This window comes from Rosa chinensis, chromosome 7, assembly GCF_002994745.2.
Source record: "Rosa chinensis cultivar Old Blush chromosome 7, RchiOBHm-V2, whole genome shotgun sequence".
In the NCBI taxonomy this organism is placed as follows: domain Eukaryota; kingdom Viridiplantae; phylum Streptophyta; class Magnoliopsida; order Rosales; family Rosaceae; genus Rosa; species Rosa chinensis.
The window spans coordinates 8843833-8861013 of NC_037094.1; the positions used below are offsets into that span (position 1 = coordinate 8843833).

Below are 17181 nucleotides of genomic sequence, written 5' to 3' on the forward strand. Positions count from 1 at the left end.
AATTTAGCAGGTTGTGATATAGATCAACTACCAAGTGAAGTTCTACCTGGTGTAATAATAACTTGTTAGTCTTTCTTTTACAAGAATGGTCAATTACATCATTGTAATTAATCCTTAATCCACTTGATTATGTACTCAAATCTCACATACACAACGTACACATGAAAATCTCATTCTCTTCTAATTTGTGCCCACAAACGAAACAACACTGAAGCAGGATGTTAATAGCATCCCATCCTTGATCTCCAACTAAAAACTTATTCTATGTTGCAAATCATAACAATAGTATGCAACAGAACCAAACCAGATTCAGAAGTACTTAACTGCATGTGCTGAAGAAATTAGTACCCCCTCATCTGCGTAAAAACCATTCACGTTCAAATGAAAGAAAGAAAATATGCAAGTTCAAATATTACCTTCCACCTTTGATTATTGGTTATTCGATCTCTTCCTAACCAGTTCAACTTTAATCTGCATGAACTCTTCGAATTTCTTCATGGGAGAAGCTGGCAAACCCAAAAGCACATTTATGCTTATCCTGTCTTGTCCATGGAAAGGAACAGAACCACTTCCTTAGCAGGCAAAGCCACTGGCCCTTACATCACAGGCTCTCCCCAACCAAAATCAGTTGTGTGTAGACTTAGCCTAGACCAAGTTGCTAACAAAAGTGTTGCCTTCAAAGAAGGAAGAGTTTCTATTTACTTCAAAGTAGTCTATAGCTGATCTCATATAACTATCTGTAACCGTTTGAACTGCCTTAGCAACTAGCCCAACAGAAAATGAAAATGGTTTCTCCAATAGCTCCCCTGCAGTACAGATTGAGTTTGCTATGACAATTACATTGCCAAATTACCCTTTTGGGATTGCTGGCTCAAATCATGACCGACGTCCATCAACTGAAAAACAAGCTTTGTTTTTTGATCTGGCCTCGTATTTAAGGTCCGAGTCCTTGCTCTCCAAACAAAAGCAGATAGTGCTTCAAATGTAGTGCACTTGTCAAGAACCCCGTCTTCTATGGCCGTTTTCTTGAGCTTTTCAAGCTTCTCTGGGTTAACAGAAGGAATTATAAACCATTTCTTCTTCATAGAGTTTTTTGTTATTAGATATATCCTCAATTTCATCCTATTCATGGTGTGGAAACTCTATCTTTGGCGGGTTTCGGCCTTTGAGTATGCTTCTGTCTAGAAATTGAGGTACCTTAAGAGGCAAGTCTCTAGCAGTCTCACCCCATGAGTTAACAAATTCCATCGCACCAATACCATCAAACATTATAACATATAATGGTTCACACATAAACCTAGGGCAAAGCCTCCACAGCTGAACTTAGTCACCTGAAATGAAACTACTCACCTTTTTAGATTTACTTGTTAACAAATGGAAAGCATAAACATAAATTAATGGTTCACACATAGAAGAAGAAAGTTTTTTTTTTCTTTCCCTGCTTCTATAAACTCTGTTTGTGAGGGAGTATTATATGAGGTATAAGACAAAAGAGGCAAACAATAATTTTTTTGTCGGATATATATTGAAAGCCAGAGAGAAGAGAGAAGAAATGAGAGAATTCTATATATGTTTGTGTGTCTGTTACAACTAACTGAAGAACGAGTATAGTAGCAGCTATTTATACTAGTAGAAATGCAACACATGTAATACAGTTGTAGGTCACTAACAAGCTAACCATGCACTTAACAGAATTAACACTAATTAACTCTAATTAAGTACGAAAATATCTGCTCTCTGTTAATACCCCTCCTCAGCTTGATGGCTGGAGGTAGACATCAAGCTGGAGCATAAGTCGAGATGCTGAGGTGAGCAAAGACCTTTTGTAAACAGATCAGCTAGTTGTTCTTTCGATGACACAAATTGTAAGCGTATAGAACCAGCCTTGACTTTGTCCCGAGTAAAATGCACATCAACCTCAATATGCTTAAGCTAGGAATGATACAATGGATTAGTGGCAAGAGCAAGAGCAGAGATATTGTCACAATGAAGAGTAGGAATGCTAGCAAGAGTAATCCGTAAATCATGCAGCAAGTGTTGTAACCATTGAAACTCAGAAGCGGTGTCAGTCATACTCCTGTATTCAGCCTCAGTGGAAGAACAAGACACAGCTGTTTGCTTTTTACTACACCAAGAGATTGGTGAATCATTGAGCAAAATAACAAAGCCAGTGGTGGACTTCCTATCATTGGGGTCACCTGCCCAATTGGCATCACAATAAGCTTGAAGAGTGAACTGTTGTGAATGTAAAGAACCCCTCCTGAAATAAATGCCATGATCGAGTGTACCTTTGACATAACGAAGAATTCGTTTGGTAGCCAAGAGATGAGCTTCAGTTGGGAATGAAGAAATTGGCAGATAGAATTCACACTGTAGGCAATATCAGGTCTTGTGAAAGTAAGGTATTGCAAACAACCTACCAAACTTCTGAAATAAGGAATATCTTGAGGTAACAAAGATGGGCCTCCATCCTTATACAGCTTGATCCCTGACTGACAGGGTGTAAGATGAGTGTGGCAGTCATCCAAACCAGCTTTATCAATCAACTCAGTGGCATATTTATGTTGAGACACAAAGAGACCACCAGAAGTATATGTGATTTCAAGACCAAGGAAAAAGTGTAATCTTCCCAAGTCTTTCATGTCAAACTCAGCCTACAATGCCATTTTGAGTTCTGAAATAAGAACTTCACTATCACCAGTGAGAATAATGTCATCCACATAGAGGAGCAAATAGGCTATGGAGCTACTAGATGTTTTAACAAATAAGTAAGGATCAGCATAAGAGCACTTAAAACCAAGGCTTGGAAGAAAATTGGTAAACCTTTCATTCCAGGCTCTAGGTGCCTGTTTCAATCCATATAAGGATTTATGAAGTTTGCATACAAGATGAGGGTGAGCAGGATCTTCAAAGTCTCCAGGTTGGGCCTGATTACACGTATTTATATACGTGTAATTATATCTAAAACACTAGAATTAAGCTAATTCTCATGTCAATTATTATGTGATTAATCTACTTTTATTTATTTTGTAGAAAATAAGCGGTATTGCGGAAATCGAGAGAAAATGGTGGAAAATTGAACAAAATGAAATTTTCGACAAAAGGACAAAAAGTCAACACCAAATCAACCATAGTCGATGCCATAAAACAAGTGAAATACCATTGTCTCCGAATATATATATGCGAATGTGCATGGAGAGAAAAGAAAAGAAAATAAAGAAATGAAGAGAAGAAACAGTTGACTTGATTAATTAATCAAGTAGTCAGCCATCATCACCATCATCACGTGTGTGCAACAATTAAGCATGGCTTTGCTTAATTGACTAGAGCCAATTAAATGCTGCCATGTGGCAGCTTATCCTTTTCTTTCTCTAGGAGCAGACCACCGAAACCAATGATTCCTTTCTCTACCCTAGAGATGAGCCACATATATATACATATTCTCTCTCTCACCTCTCAACCTCGACGGCCGCACCAGAACACCAAAAACAGAGGCAGCCCCTTTGGGCTGCTCTCTTTTCTCATTCTCTTCTCCTATCCTCTCCTCCTCCCTTTTCATTTTCTTTAGTTTCTTTAGTTTTATTTTGGGAATTTTGAAAGACTCACTCAAGGCTTTAAGGGAATCATCATCAAGAGTACCACACCTCTATTTTGGGTAGTTGGGTGAAGAAATTGTTTGGTTCATACTAGCTCATAGCTAGAAGTGACCAAGCTAACTCTCCCCTCTCTTCCTTATTATCTATTCCATAATTTTATTTGCTATTGATGATGTATTTAACTATGGATAGTGAGTAGTTCAATTTTGGGAGTTAGGATTGTGAATCCCTAACTCATCTTGTATAAATATTGATGCTTTAATTTTAATAAATGCAATTTCCATTGTGTATGCTTTAAATCCGAATTTATTGGTCCTTAGAAGCATGTTTCTAGGCTTTGGAATTATGTTGTGGGCAATTACGATGAATAGATTGATAAATTGACAACTTATTAGTCTTGTGGCATCTAGGATTTAAGTGTGGTGACCATTAGCTAGCTTAATTGTAGCTAAGCTTGCTTGGGTCTCTATTATCTTGCTCTCTAGGCCTCTAATTTTGGATATTGCGGCCTTAACCGGCGTAATGCCCAAATTAGAGAGTTGATTGTGGCCTTAACCGGTATAATCAATACACCGAAAGGATAATTGGTTTAGTAGCCTTAACCGGTACTAAATACGGGACTCGACACATATAGGAAATGCATGCATTTGTGAAATTGGCTTCGATATTTGCAAGGGGTTAGTGTGAATCACCCGACACTCCCATGTTCCCATTAATTTGAAAACCCAAATTTAATTTTCTAGTTTGTTAATTAGTTGTTTAGTTTACTTTTTGGTTGCGTTTAATTTAGTTAATTCACAATTCAAAACCCCCTACAAATTTCGACTCATTTGTGCATATCCACCACTAGGCTCTTAGTTTTGATTAGGCTTTGGTGAAAACCAAAGCCGAGCATTACTAAGGCTTGGTGCCTTAGATTAGCCTTTTTATTAACTTTATTTTTATTTTGTTTGCTTAATGACTTTAGTTCCGACCACCCAAGGATTGTGGGTTAGCCACTAATCCCCGTGGTACGATAATCTTTGGGCTCAATATTTCCCTTACTTGACAACGATTCGTACGCTTGCGAAGAGTTTATGAATCAAGTCAGGGCCATATATACTTCCTCATTAAGAATGTCATGAAGAAAAGCATTTTTGACGTTCATTTGATGCAGAGTCTAACCTGATTGTGCAGCCAAGCTTAAAATCAATCTAACAGTAGTATGTCTCACCACAGGAGAGAATGTTTCATCGTAGTCCACTCCATGCTCCTGACTAAAATCTCTGGCAACAAGTCTAGCTTTGTGTCTTGCTATGGAGCCATCAACGTTTTTCTTTATTTTGAAAATTCATTTGCAGGAAACAAGATTTTTGTCTGGAGGTAATTGAACAAGAGACCAAGTCTGCTGCTTAACTAGTGCATCATACTCCTCCTGCATTGCATTTTTCCAAACTGGACATTGCATAGCAATTTTATAATTATGGGGCTCAGAGGCAGAAAGATCACCAGAAGATGTGTTATTTAGTATGGACAAGAAGCATTTCTTCTTCAGTATTCCTCTCTTACTTCTAGTGAGCATAGTATGATCATTTATTGTGGACTTAGAAAGACCTTGAACTGGATGTAAAATGTTAGAACTAGAGATTTGTGATATGGAGCTAGCAGGAGCAAAATCTAGAATAACTAAAATGGAGCCATTCCCTGGTTGAGTATCAACAGTAACTGTACCAGTATCTTCTCTAAAATTAATAGTAGTGTTGGAGTCAAAATGAAATGCAGGAAGTTCATGATGATCAGGTGGAGTAGATGATGTAGAATGCTCAGTAAAGGACATATGAGGAGTAATATTTCCAGTATGACCAGAAACAGATAAAGGACTAGGAACTTGAACATTAGTATCCTGCGACATTGTAGTAGTATGATTATGATCATGTATTGGAAGAGAGATTGGTACCTGATGTGAAGTGGTACTGACAAGAACTGGTGCTGCAAGATGCTGTGAGGACTGAGACTGAGTAATTGTTGGGCAAGGGCTGTGTGTTGAACCACCTGCAGAAGCACTTTGCAAACTGGCAAATGGAAACTGATCTTCTTCAAAGTACACATGTATGAAAATAATGCACTTTTTACTTGTCAAATTGTAGCATATGTAACCTTTGTAACCTGCTGCAAATCCAATGAATACACACTTTGCAGTCTTTGATTGTAATTTATTACTGTTATATGGAGCCATAAGTGGATAACAGGTACAACCAAATACTCTAAGTTGTTCTAGAAATGGGATTTTACAGTAAAGTTTCTCAAATGGAGACTTCATATCCAATGTTGTTGTAGGCATTCTGTTAATCAAATACACTGAAATAGCACACGCATGATACCAGAAGATGGCTGGAAGATGAGAGGCCTGTAAAAGAGTAATAGTTGTCCCTCTAATGTGTCTATTCTTTCTTTCAGAAATGTCATTCTGTTGTGGTGTACAAGGACATGAAACCTGATGTGAAATGCCTTGTTTACACAGAAATTCTCTAAATTTATTTCTGTATATTCTCCTCCTCCATCACTTCAAAGACATTTGATATGAGTAGAGAATTGAGTTCCAACAAATGCACATAGGGCTTGAAAATAACTAGGTACTTCAGATTTATTCTTCATGGGAAAAATCCAGTTATATCTAGTACAATCTTTTATGAACAATACAAAAAATTTGAAACCATCTATAGAAAGATGAGGGGAAGGACCCCAAACATCTGAGTGTACAATCTCAAATGGAACTTGACTCCTGGATTGAGAGGTTGGAAAAGGCAGCTTATGAAATTTCCCAAGTAGGCAAGCTTCACAAACTGCATAATCCTCCTTTGGCATACTTGAGATGTTGCATTTATTCAACATACTAGTAACTATTTCATTTGAGGGATGTCCAAACCTTTGATGCCACAAAGAATGCTTAACCACTCTTCCAACAAAAGCTGAAGCTGAATTGCTTTGAAGACTAGTTGATTTGCTACTTGAACCATGATGTTTTTGAATATGTAATGGCAGATAAAAAGGTATTGGATAAAGCCCTTGATTACTCAGTCCCTTGTACAACACCTTTCCCAGCACCTTGTCCTGTATTACACACACAAACTCATCAAACCAAACAGAACAACTGTTCTGTTTGCACAATTGATAGATAGAAAGCAAATGAGCAGCAAGTTCAGGTATAAGAAGAACATTGTTGAGTTTCAGCCTTCCTAGTTTTGTATTACCAATGTGAGTGATATTTAAAATTTACCATCACCAACTTGCACTGAATCTGTGGCAGTATATGGAGCAAGGTTGTTAAGCAGCTGCACTTCACTAGTCATATGGTTGGTGGCACCAGAATCATCCAACCAAAATTGAGGTGTGTTACTGGAAGAGGCAAACATGGCAACTCCCTGTTGTTGAGTATTCTGTGAAGTATTCTAAAATTGCTGGGATGCCTGATTATTCTGAAAAATAGAGCTGGTTGGGGTATGTTTGTGGCAGTTTGGAGTTGTGGTGTTGACTGTTATTGCTAACCAGGGAACCCAAAATATGTAGTAGCATCTATCTGCAGTATGATTTGGCTTGCCACAGTATTGACAACCAGTTGAGTTTGAGTTGCCTTGTTGAAAAGTCTGAAGATTAGACAGTGTCCTGCATGTTTTGGCTCCATGGCCTACTTTTCCACAAAGCTGACTGTGAAGTTAGAACCACCTCCATTTTGTCTGAAGTTGTTGAAGCCTGCATTGCCTCTATTAAATTGATTGTTAAATGGAGTATAATTTCCTCTACTCATGCCATTGTTAAAGTTGTTGCTTCCTCTGTAACTTCCAGTGTTACTGATGAATCTTGCATTGTTTCCAAACTGACCATTTGGTCTTGCAACATAGAAGCCAGTCATAGATGGACTTGGATCAGCTATAGCGAATGGATTAGGCTGAGTAATGTTTCCATATGGCAGTGCAGAAATAGGAACATACGGAGCTTGTGAAGACAAGTGGATATTGTTATTAGCTAGAGTAGTTAGTAATGGACTAAAGCCAAGAGGCACATATGGGACTTGAGACTGTGACCATGAGGTAAAAGCACCAGATGTGTTGCTCGAGACAGAACCAGAAGAAATGGTATTTTTGGCCATCATGGCAGTAAGTGTTGTAGTTGAAGATGCTTGAGCCTTACTCGCAATATAAATCTCTGCAGCCTTAAGTAAAGTCTTGAGTTCACCCACAGAGCAAGCAACAAACTGAGCTCGGATTACAGTCTTCATAGCAGCATACTCAGAGGGCAGCCTCTCAATACTATAACAACAATGTCTTCATCATCAATAAATACTTCAACTGTTTCAAGTGCATCTCTAACAGCCTTGATCTTATCCATGTAAGTTTCAATATCATCACTTCCTTTCTTCAAATTTTGCATATTAGACTTGAGTTGCAAAATATTTTGTCTATTAGGAGCTGCAAACTTGAGTTTCAACCTATTCCACATGTCTTGAGCAGACTTGCTTCCAACAGTACATGACATGGCCACAGGGCTAAGTGTTTGACCAATCATATTAACAATGCTTTGATCTTGTTTTTTCTAGTTAGCATACTCAGATGATACCACATTTCCAGAACCATCAGATGCCTAAACAAATTGAGTGGGGCATGGATTTGAGCCATCAACATATCCATACAGATTTTGACCTCTAAGAAATGATTCAATACGAAACAACCATGTAGGATAATTGGACTCATCAAGTAAGATATTTGGGAGATACACAGTAGTCTGAGTAGTGATTATAGAGGCTTAATTCGTAGACGCAGTCATCTTGGTAAGATAAGAGGTAGAAACAAAAATCGAGTGTATATCTGTGTAATACTAGTAGATTTCAGGCTTTGAAACCTCAGAAAGTATTAAAGAATTAAGAACCTTCACAAATCTTAACAAAGAACCAATGATCGTCACAAATCTTCAAGAAATCTAGGGTTCTGAAACCTCATAGAGTTATACCAACTGATAATGACTTCAATTCCACAATTATGGCTTGCAAATAAGTTCAGACTAACAATACTTCAAGATCTAAGGTTTCGAAACCACAGATAGTAAGAAAACTCACAACTTCACAATCAAACAGTTAAAAATGTGCATAGATTCACAATCGAACACTGATTATACCAAATCGAAGCTTCAAAATCAAGAAATCACTCTATAAAATTGTAGATCTAGCTTTTCCTTCTTCAAGAACACGAAGGCTTATCTGAAATTTGCAGGAGAAGAAAGTCGAGCACGTAAGCAAGCAAGAGTAGTGAGTTCAAGAAGCAGAAGTAAGCATAAGCAAACCCTAGGTCGTGACCTGAGCTCCTGATACCATGAAATCTAGGGTTCTAGAGCTTGAGGAAGAGAGAAGAAATGAAAGAATTCTATATATGTTTGTGTGTCTATTACAACTTACAACTAACTGAAGAATGAGTATAGTAGCAGCTATTTATAGTAGCAGAAAAGCAACACATGTAATACAGCTGTAGATCACTAATTAACCCTAATTAAGTACGAAAATATATGATCTCTGTTAATATATATAACATATAATGTTGTCCTCGTTTACGTAAGAGAGAATTTCACAAATGATCACTCAATTATAACTCATTCAACACTTTGGTCACTGAATTTTCAAACATATCATTTTAGCTACTCAACTATTACTCTGTCAATCACTTTAATCACTGAAGGGGTATTTTGTCTCACTTTAGTCACTTCTCTAGTTCTCTCAACAATTCCAATTCAAACTTCTCAATTTTTCATGATTGGTTGGACCAAAATATCATTGATATTGTGGCAAATAAGAGTTTTTTTTAACGAAAAAATGGGTTTTTTACTTCAACAGTGTATGAACTCTTCGAAGACTTTTGAAATGATACATGTACTTTCAAAGTGATCAAAGTGATACCTAAACTCAAGTTTTCTTATCAACGTCGTACCTCCATCAAAATTCCGTTACGGCTCCATTAGTTTGAAGGATAAAATTGTCATTTGACTCTAACTTATTATTAAAAATAAAACAAACAAAAAATTAAAAATTCTTTCTCAGATTTGTCGTCGACCAAAAGAAAAAAATAAAACAAATGCAGACTTTCCTTCTCCTCGACTACACCAAGAAAACGACAACGAATCCTCAGCCCCACCTCCTTCATCACCGCCAACACCCAAACCCTAGACGACTACTCCTCCTCCGACTACACCACCATATCCCGGAATCAACCTGAACCCAAAATATGATTTTATCGAACTCAAATCCACGCACGTGGTAGCTGTGAAGGCAAGCCCCCCGATTCCCTTCCAACCACTGGAACTGAAATTGCACCTTTCAACCTGCGGCAGAAACCCATTTTTGACCTATTGTAGTCGGTCCTAGAAATGGTGGCAGCGACGCGAACTTTCTCTTTTTGGAATGGAATTTTTACGAAGTAGGGGCTTAAAAGCTTGCAGTCGGTGCTCAAACCCCGCATCCTGATCCAGATCTAGCTTTCTGATTTAGGGAAAAGCTCCAAGCCGGAGAGTCATCCGGATTCAAAGATTGGGAATTAGAAATCGGGGAATTTTGGATCGAGTTTGATTTTGATTTCGAATTTGGTTGAATCAATCGAAATTGTTCAAGATGGATTCCGAGTTATGGACTTCCCGCCTCGCCGTCGCGAAACCTCAGTTCACGTTGCAGCACCATCACCAGAGCTCCGATGTCGGCTGAGCATGGATGATTTTGAGGTGGAAGGCGAGGTTCGACCTGAATTCTCATGCCCGTATTGCTACGAGGACTTTGACATCGAGTCATTGTTCTATTCGTACCTCGAGGACAAGCACCCATGTGAATCTAGTCACCGTACGTGATTATAGAGTCTATAGTGAGAGAGATTGCATTTGAAGAAGACGAGAGGCGGAGACGGTGGAGGAAGATGACGAGCGGGGTGGAGATGGTAGAAAAAAATGATTAAAAAAATGTAAATACCTTTTTTTAATAAAAACTAGATAAAATGTCAGATATACCCCTATATTTAAGGCAAATCAGTCTTTTTATAATCATTTAGTGCCTCACGTGAGTCACAGGTGTTAGGACTAACGGAGCTGTAACGGAATTTTGATGGAGGTACGATGTTGATAAGAAAACTTGAGTCCAGGTATCACATTGATAACTTTGAAAGTTCAGGTATCATTTCAAAAGTCCTCTAAGAGTTCAGACGTTGTTGAAGTAAAAAACCCTGAAAAAATTAACGGAGTGATTGAAGTAAATAACAGGGTTAAAGTTGAGTGTCCAAAGTGATATATTTAAAAAGTGAGTAACAAAAGCTTTGTTATCCGTCGCAACGCCGTCGCAAAAGAGTAGTTGCGATGCCTTTTTATTATTATTATTTGCGACATTTTTGGTCCATCGCAAAAGATAAGATCTATTTTATTGTAATGAAGGTAAAAGTAGTTGAGTGACCATTTGTGATATTCTCTCATTACTTAATCAACAGTTTGGTTTGATGACCATCAGATAACATAGCATGTCAAAGAAACAAGTGTATCAAAAGCGGAAGAGATACGAAAACTGAAGGAAAGTAGGAAACTCAAAACTTGAGCAACCAAAGGAGGAATCTCAAGTAAGTTATTATTGGCAATAGGACGAAGTGGTGTTAGCTCAGTGGTTAGAGCACCCACTACCTATGTACAAAGTCATGGGTTCGAGTCACTATGAGGGCAGGAGTGAAACCCTTTGATCATCTTTAAAAAAACAAAGAAAAAAAAAAGGCAATAGGAGCATCATAAACCAGCTTCCCAAGAGTCAGAGGATCAAGCTTTGTTATGTCTCCAATCCTTCATTTCGTAGTTTGCTTCAGCTTCAACAAAAATAGCTCCATCTCCTGTGCAATCCACCATCACCTTCACCTTCCCCTCTGAACTTTTAGTGAACCTTCCTGCCACAGGATAATAATGAACAAGAACTTTTGACAATGCTTTTTTAATGACTTTGACAGCTTCTTCATTGCCTTTTGAATCTGATTTAAAGTAGTAGACTGTACAAACTATGGCTGGAGTGTTCTCGTCTAGATTTAAGAGGAAGTAGAAACCTTTCCTCGTTTCCACCACAGGAGGTACCAAAGTTGGTTCTCCTTTCTTCACCGTAATCTCTAGGGTTGTGTCACTGTCATTACCCATCACTTGCCTGGAATAGTTCCCTTGTGCTAGAATATTGTACATGATTGAACTTCAAAGGAAAGTAAGAGAATTGTAGGTATCCACTTGCCAAACTACATACATATATGCAAGCCTTCTTCATGGCAATAACAAATTGTCTATGTGTATGTATGATGTTTTCAAACCATTAAATATGGATCACTAAAATTTGGTTCCAACTTACTCAATCTCTTGGATTTCGGATGAGCAAGCTAGCAAGCTTTTGTTGCAACTTGCAAGAAACTTGTTGTTTCGAGATCAACAAGTACTGAATCTAAATATGGAGCTCATCCTTACTGTTTCACGCTCCCCTTCAGCTAAATCCCAGTGGGATGAAGGAGTTCAATAAAGCCAGTCCATGTATCTGAAAGTCAACAAGTCAAAGAACCACATCATTTAAAGAAACTAACAAGTCACCAAGGGTGAAACCCAAATTTTCTGTTGTGGATGTTGACAGATTAGTACTGATTCGGTGATTTGTTAAAAGACCAAAAAAGGAAAAACGTTGCAGCCAAAATAATATCCAGTCACGTAGCTTATCTAAAGCGCACCGAGTGGCTTTATTCTTGTGGGTCCCCATAAGTTTGTTGGGTTCCTCATCTATTTACAGCTTTCATGTTTGGTTTGGGATCAAGCATAACGGCTCTCCATTTCCAGTGATTTCGCATTCAATCTGTTTGTGTCATTCATTCAATTCTAATATTTCCAAAATAATCATATAGATATAACTGACGGGAGAGAATTCAGTGCACCGACTTGCTTTGTAAATCACCGACATAAATAGATAGTTAGATTATATTAAATACACTCTTAGGTTGTTAATAATAATATTAATTATAAATATCAAGGGTTGAGATCATCTTATAAGTGTTAGGTCATTTGCATCGTCGGTATATATACTGACAAGGTGATTCTATTCATACCTCCCATAATAATATTTGGACCTCTTTCAATATTTTTGACCACCAAACATCCAATTTTGCCTCTTTATTGTTTCTCTCTACACCTCTTCTCTCATTTGTGAAAATGATTAAAATGGGCTTGAGTTATTTTAACTAGTGTAATGACCCACACTTCAAAACTCAAATACTCAATTGATCTTTTCCATATGATTGCTAGAGCCTTATATAGTAGTTTGGGTGGCCTCTAGAAACTGGGTGTTGTGCGTCAAGGCTTAATGAGTGTAATGTCTAGTATTTGATGGAATATATTATTTGTGTATGTGTGTTGTTATCTTTTTTTCTTCTGTTATGCTTCTGATTTTAGTGAATCAAAAGAAAGAGAGTTTAGATGGAGAGAGGAGGGTAGAAATGATCTGGGGATGTAAACAAACTAGACAAGACGCATGGATGAAAGAAGCTAGATGAGAGACTCAAAATTAGATTTTTTTTTTTTTTTTAATCTCAAGAGGGGCAAAATAGAATTTCAAAATGTTCAAAAATAAGATGAGGTCCAAATGCCAATATAGAAAGTATAAATAGAAGCACTCTAACCGAAAACAGTAAAAGTAAAGAGAAAGATGACATATATTGAAATGTAATTCAAGCTATAAATGCAAAAGAAAAATTACCAACCAGTTCTGTCATAGCCAATACTTTATGTTACCACAATATAAAATATTCTGGTAACAGGAGACCATGTACAAATTCAAACTATTAATATGGAAAAGGGTATCTAACTAAGTTCTTACACCCTCTTCTGTAAGACTGTAACAAGCACTCGTTTTTATTGTTATTGAATTTCAGTACAAATTACATCAGTAGCATACTACAGCACATCCCCTATTCATAAGTCGATGAAGTATCTTCATGAATTGCTGATGAACTATTAGTACTGCTCATCAGCATAAAAGCCATACACATCCAAATGAAACATAACAGAAAAGATATAAATTTGCAATCTCTAGTACCCTTTTATTCCCATGATTTGTTCATCATTGTTTGAAATGCATTGGGGTTAAGTATTTGTTCTACTTCTTAACCACTTGAAATTTTAGGTCTGCATCAACTCTTCAAACACCTTCATAGCAGAAGCTGGCATTCCCAAAAACACATTAATGCTTTTCCTGTCTTTCCCATGAGGAAGGAACAAGCTTACTTCCTTCTCAGGCAAACCCACTGGCCCCGAAAACACAGCATCTCCCCAACCGAAATCAGCAGTGTGGAAAGAAAGCCTAGACCATGTTGTTATCAAAAGAGTTGCTGTCAAAGAAGGCCTAGCTCTTGTGATTTCAAAGTAGTCGATGACTGATCTCATATAACTATCATTAACCATGTGAATTGCCTTATCAACTAGCCCAACAGCAAATGACAATGGGTTCTCTAATAGCTCCCCTGTACTGCATAATGCATTTGTCAGCACAATTCCATTTCCAAAGTATCCTTTTGGTATCGGTGGCTCAAATCTTGACCGTACATCAACAGCAAAAAGTAGCTTTGTTTTCTGATCTGGTACCATCCTCAAGGCCCGAGTCCTTGCTCTCCAGACGAAGGCAGAGAGTGCTACAAATGATGTACATTTTTCAAGAACCCCATCTTCCATGGCCATTTTCTTGAGCTTTTCAAGCTTCTCTGGTTCAAAACAGAAGGAACTATAAACCATTTCTTCTTCTTCATAAAGTTTGTTGATATCAGATATATCTTCTATCTGAGCAAATTCATGGTGAGGGAACTCCATCTTTGGTGGGTTTCGGGCTTTGAGTATGCTTCTGTCTAGAAATGGGGGAACCTTAAGAGGCAAGCCTCTAGCAGTCTCACCCCATGAGTTCAAAAATTCCACTGCAGAAATCCCATCAGCCATACAATGGTTCATACATAACCCAAGGACAAAACCTCCACATTTGAACCTTGTCACCTGGAATTAAAGTTTCACATTTTAGATGACTTGTGCTAGATGTTAACAAGTGGAAAAGAGAAACATTAAATGTGAAACTATATATATATATATATATATATATATATATATATATATAGGGAGGGTCAAGAGAAGACATCCTTACTTTAAAATTTTGAGGATTTTTACAATCAATAATAGTATATGACATGATTCAGTAATTTCAACCATTGATCCTTTAGATTCCTATGCAAGAATTGTGTATACAAAAAATCAACCAAATCCCTAATCATTTGGTCACTCAAAATTGTGTAAACAAATGTAGTCCGTTAGATCAATAGTAAAATGAACATTGTGCTAATCAAATGGTTAAACTTTTTCCGATTTGGCTAATTTTTTGTAGGATTCATGTGTGTAGGTAACTAAAGAATGAGTGGTTGTGATTATTAAAAAAATCTTAAAAATAAAAAAATCCTCACTTTAAGAGTTTAAGGACGTCCTATCTTGATCCTCCATATATATACTAGCATTTTTCCACACATGCTCTGCATGTGCAAGCTATTTATTTATTTTTTCTTCAGAAAATAAAAAAGAAAAAAGTTGGTTATTGCAGATAAAAGAAAGTGGGTTGTGGATAATTTTTTCAAATTTTTTAAAGAAAAATACATTTTGTAAATGTCTTAATTATCCTTGAGATTTAATTAATTCTAAAAGTTTATTAATATTCTAGGGTCAATTCTATCAAAATTTTAGATTTTGGCTAACAAACCCTCTCCTCTTAATAATAGTATACATATTTAGGACATCCTTACTTTAAGAATTTGAGGATTTTTACTATTTTACAATACTAGTATATGATCTAATTCAATGATTTCAACCGTTGATCCTTTAGATTTCTATGCAAGAATTATGTGTATAAAAAATCAACAAAATCCATAATCATTTGGTCACTCAAAATTGTGTAAACAAATGTAGTCCGTTAGATAAAATTAAAATGATAATTGTACTAATCAAATGGTTAAAAAAATTTTGATTTGACTACTTTTGTGTAGAATTCATAAATGTGTAAGTAACTAGAGAATGAGTGGTTGTGATTATTAAAATACATCCTAAAAATAAAAATATCTTCACTTTAAGAATTTAAGGACGTCATCTCTTGATCCTCCCTATATATATATAATCACCGGAGAACATTATGTTGTTCAAAATTCAATCTATATATACATGTGCGTTCATAATTCATGACAAAAACTTCACTTGATAAATTACTATAGTTTTTTTTTTTTTGGTCAAAATAAATTACTATAGTTTATAGTCTGATAACATAACCAAAAAGGATCTTGCATGCAAAGAAAAGACATAGAGCTCATAAAAATAAAAAAAATTATATTTTAAAAGAGAGTATATTTTTCTTTCGCTTCTCAATCTAACTACACTGTTTCATCCTTGGCCCTCATTTTATCCCCCGTTTCTTTGTTTGATCTAAAAATAATACAAACGCACATAAGAATATTAATGGTAATTAGATATTGAAAACTGATGAAAAATCAAACCTGAGCAACCAAAAGAGGAATCTCAAGTATGTTCTTGGCACCAGGAACATCATAAATCAGCTTCCCAAGAGTCACAGGATCCGGCTTTGTAATGTCTCCTACCTCCTCCATTTCACAGTTAGCTTCCGCTTCCAAAAACACAGCTCCATCTCCTGTGCAATCCACTATCAGCTTCCCCTCTGTGCTTATACTTAACCTTCCTGCCAGTGGATAGTAATGAACAAGTACCTTTGAGAAGGCTTTCTTCATGACTTCCACAACGTCCTCATTCCCTTTTGAATCTGATTTATAATAGTAAAGAGTACGAACTATGACTGCAATGTTCTGATCTAGATTTGAGAGGAAGTAGAGGCCCTTCTCCGTTTCTGCTGCAGGAGGTACAAGAGTTGGTTCTTCTTTCTTCACAATAAGCTTACACTCAAAGGTTTTGTAATTGTTATCCCCCATCACACAATATCTGTTCACTTGAATAGCCAAGCAGCACCTAATTGATGTTCAGAGAAAGTAAGAGATATGTAGGTGACCAATGGCCAAAGCATTTGTGTATATGCATGCAAATTGACTTCATGACTATAAACATAAGAGAAATTCATCATCAGTCATTCAGTTGTGTACACGAATTTTCTTTTCTATTTAGTCTGCTTATATATTTGCCGACTATCAATCTGAATCATCCATCGATCAACCAAGTTCTTGATACTATATGGTGACAAATTCATGATTTGACTATATGACATGTCAAATATCTACAAGCGTGTTATATATAAAGAGGGAAATAGAACTAATTGAAGTGTTATACCTCGTTTGCAGGAATGTTATGACAAGTCGGTAATGGTTGCAGTTAACTCGGATTTGCAAATGCCTCTCTAGATGGTGTTACAACTATATAGGGAGCAGCTGGGGGCACTCTCTGCATTTTAATCAATTTTTTGATATAGGATTTCTTGTTTCACACCAAGCCACCGAGGAAGGCTTACATTTAATTGTTTTGGTTGACAAGTCTTTGCATTATGAAA

At 36.8% G+C, this 17181-nt stretch overlaps 1 protein-coding gene and 1 pseudogene across 2 annotated transcripts; both read right to left on the reverse strand.

The window, feature by feature from the left end:
* Window positions 1-429: 429 nt before the first annotated feature.
* LOC112177344 lies at window positions 430-11762 on the reverse strand (annotated as a pseudogene).
* A 1717-nt stretch (window positions 11763-13479) lies between these two features.
* LOC112175815 (omega-hydroxypalmitate O-feruloyl transferase) lies at window positions 13480-17125 on the reverse strand. Of its 2 annotated transcripts, XM_024313561.2 has the most exons (3): window positions 16965-17125; window positions 16166-16649; window positions 13480-14633 (listed from the first exon to the last, which is right to left on the reverse strand). In XM_024313561.2, the coding sequence occupies exons 2-3, from the start codon at window positions 16610-16612 to the stop codon at window positions 13773-13775; spliced, it is 1308 nt and encodes a 435-aa protein (XP_024169329.1). In that variant the 5' UTR covers window positions 16613-16649; window positions 16965-17125; the 3' UTR covers window positions 13480-13772. The 2 variants fall into 2 exon arrangements, with proteins under 2 accessions (XP_024169329.1, XP_040366151.1); XM_040510217.1 differs by lacking the exon at window positions 16965-17125 and having other exon boundaries at window positions 16166-16666.
* Between the last annotated feature and the right edge of the window lie 56 nt (window positions 17126-17181).

Coding starts and splice junctions, on each gene's coding strand:
- LOC112175815 (XM_024313561.2), bottom strand. CDS start 16,612: ATGGGGGATAACAATTACAAAACCTTTGAGTGTAAGCTTATTGTGAAG. Junction 14,634..16,165: donor TTCCTCTTTTGGTTGCTCAG/GTTTGATTTTTC, acceptor CTTTAATTCCAG/GTGACAAGGTTCAAATGTGG.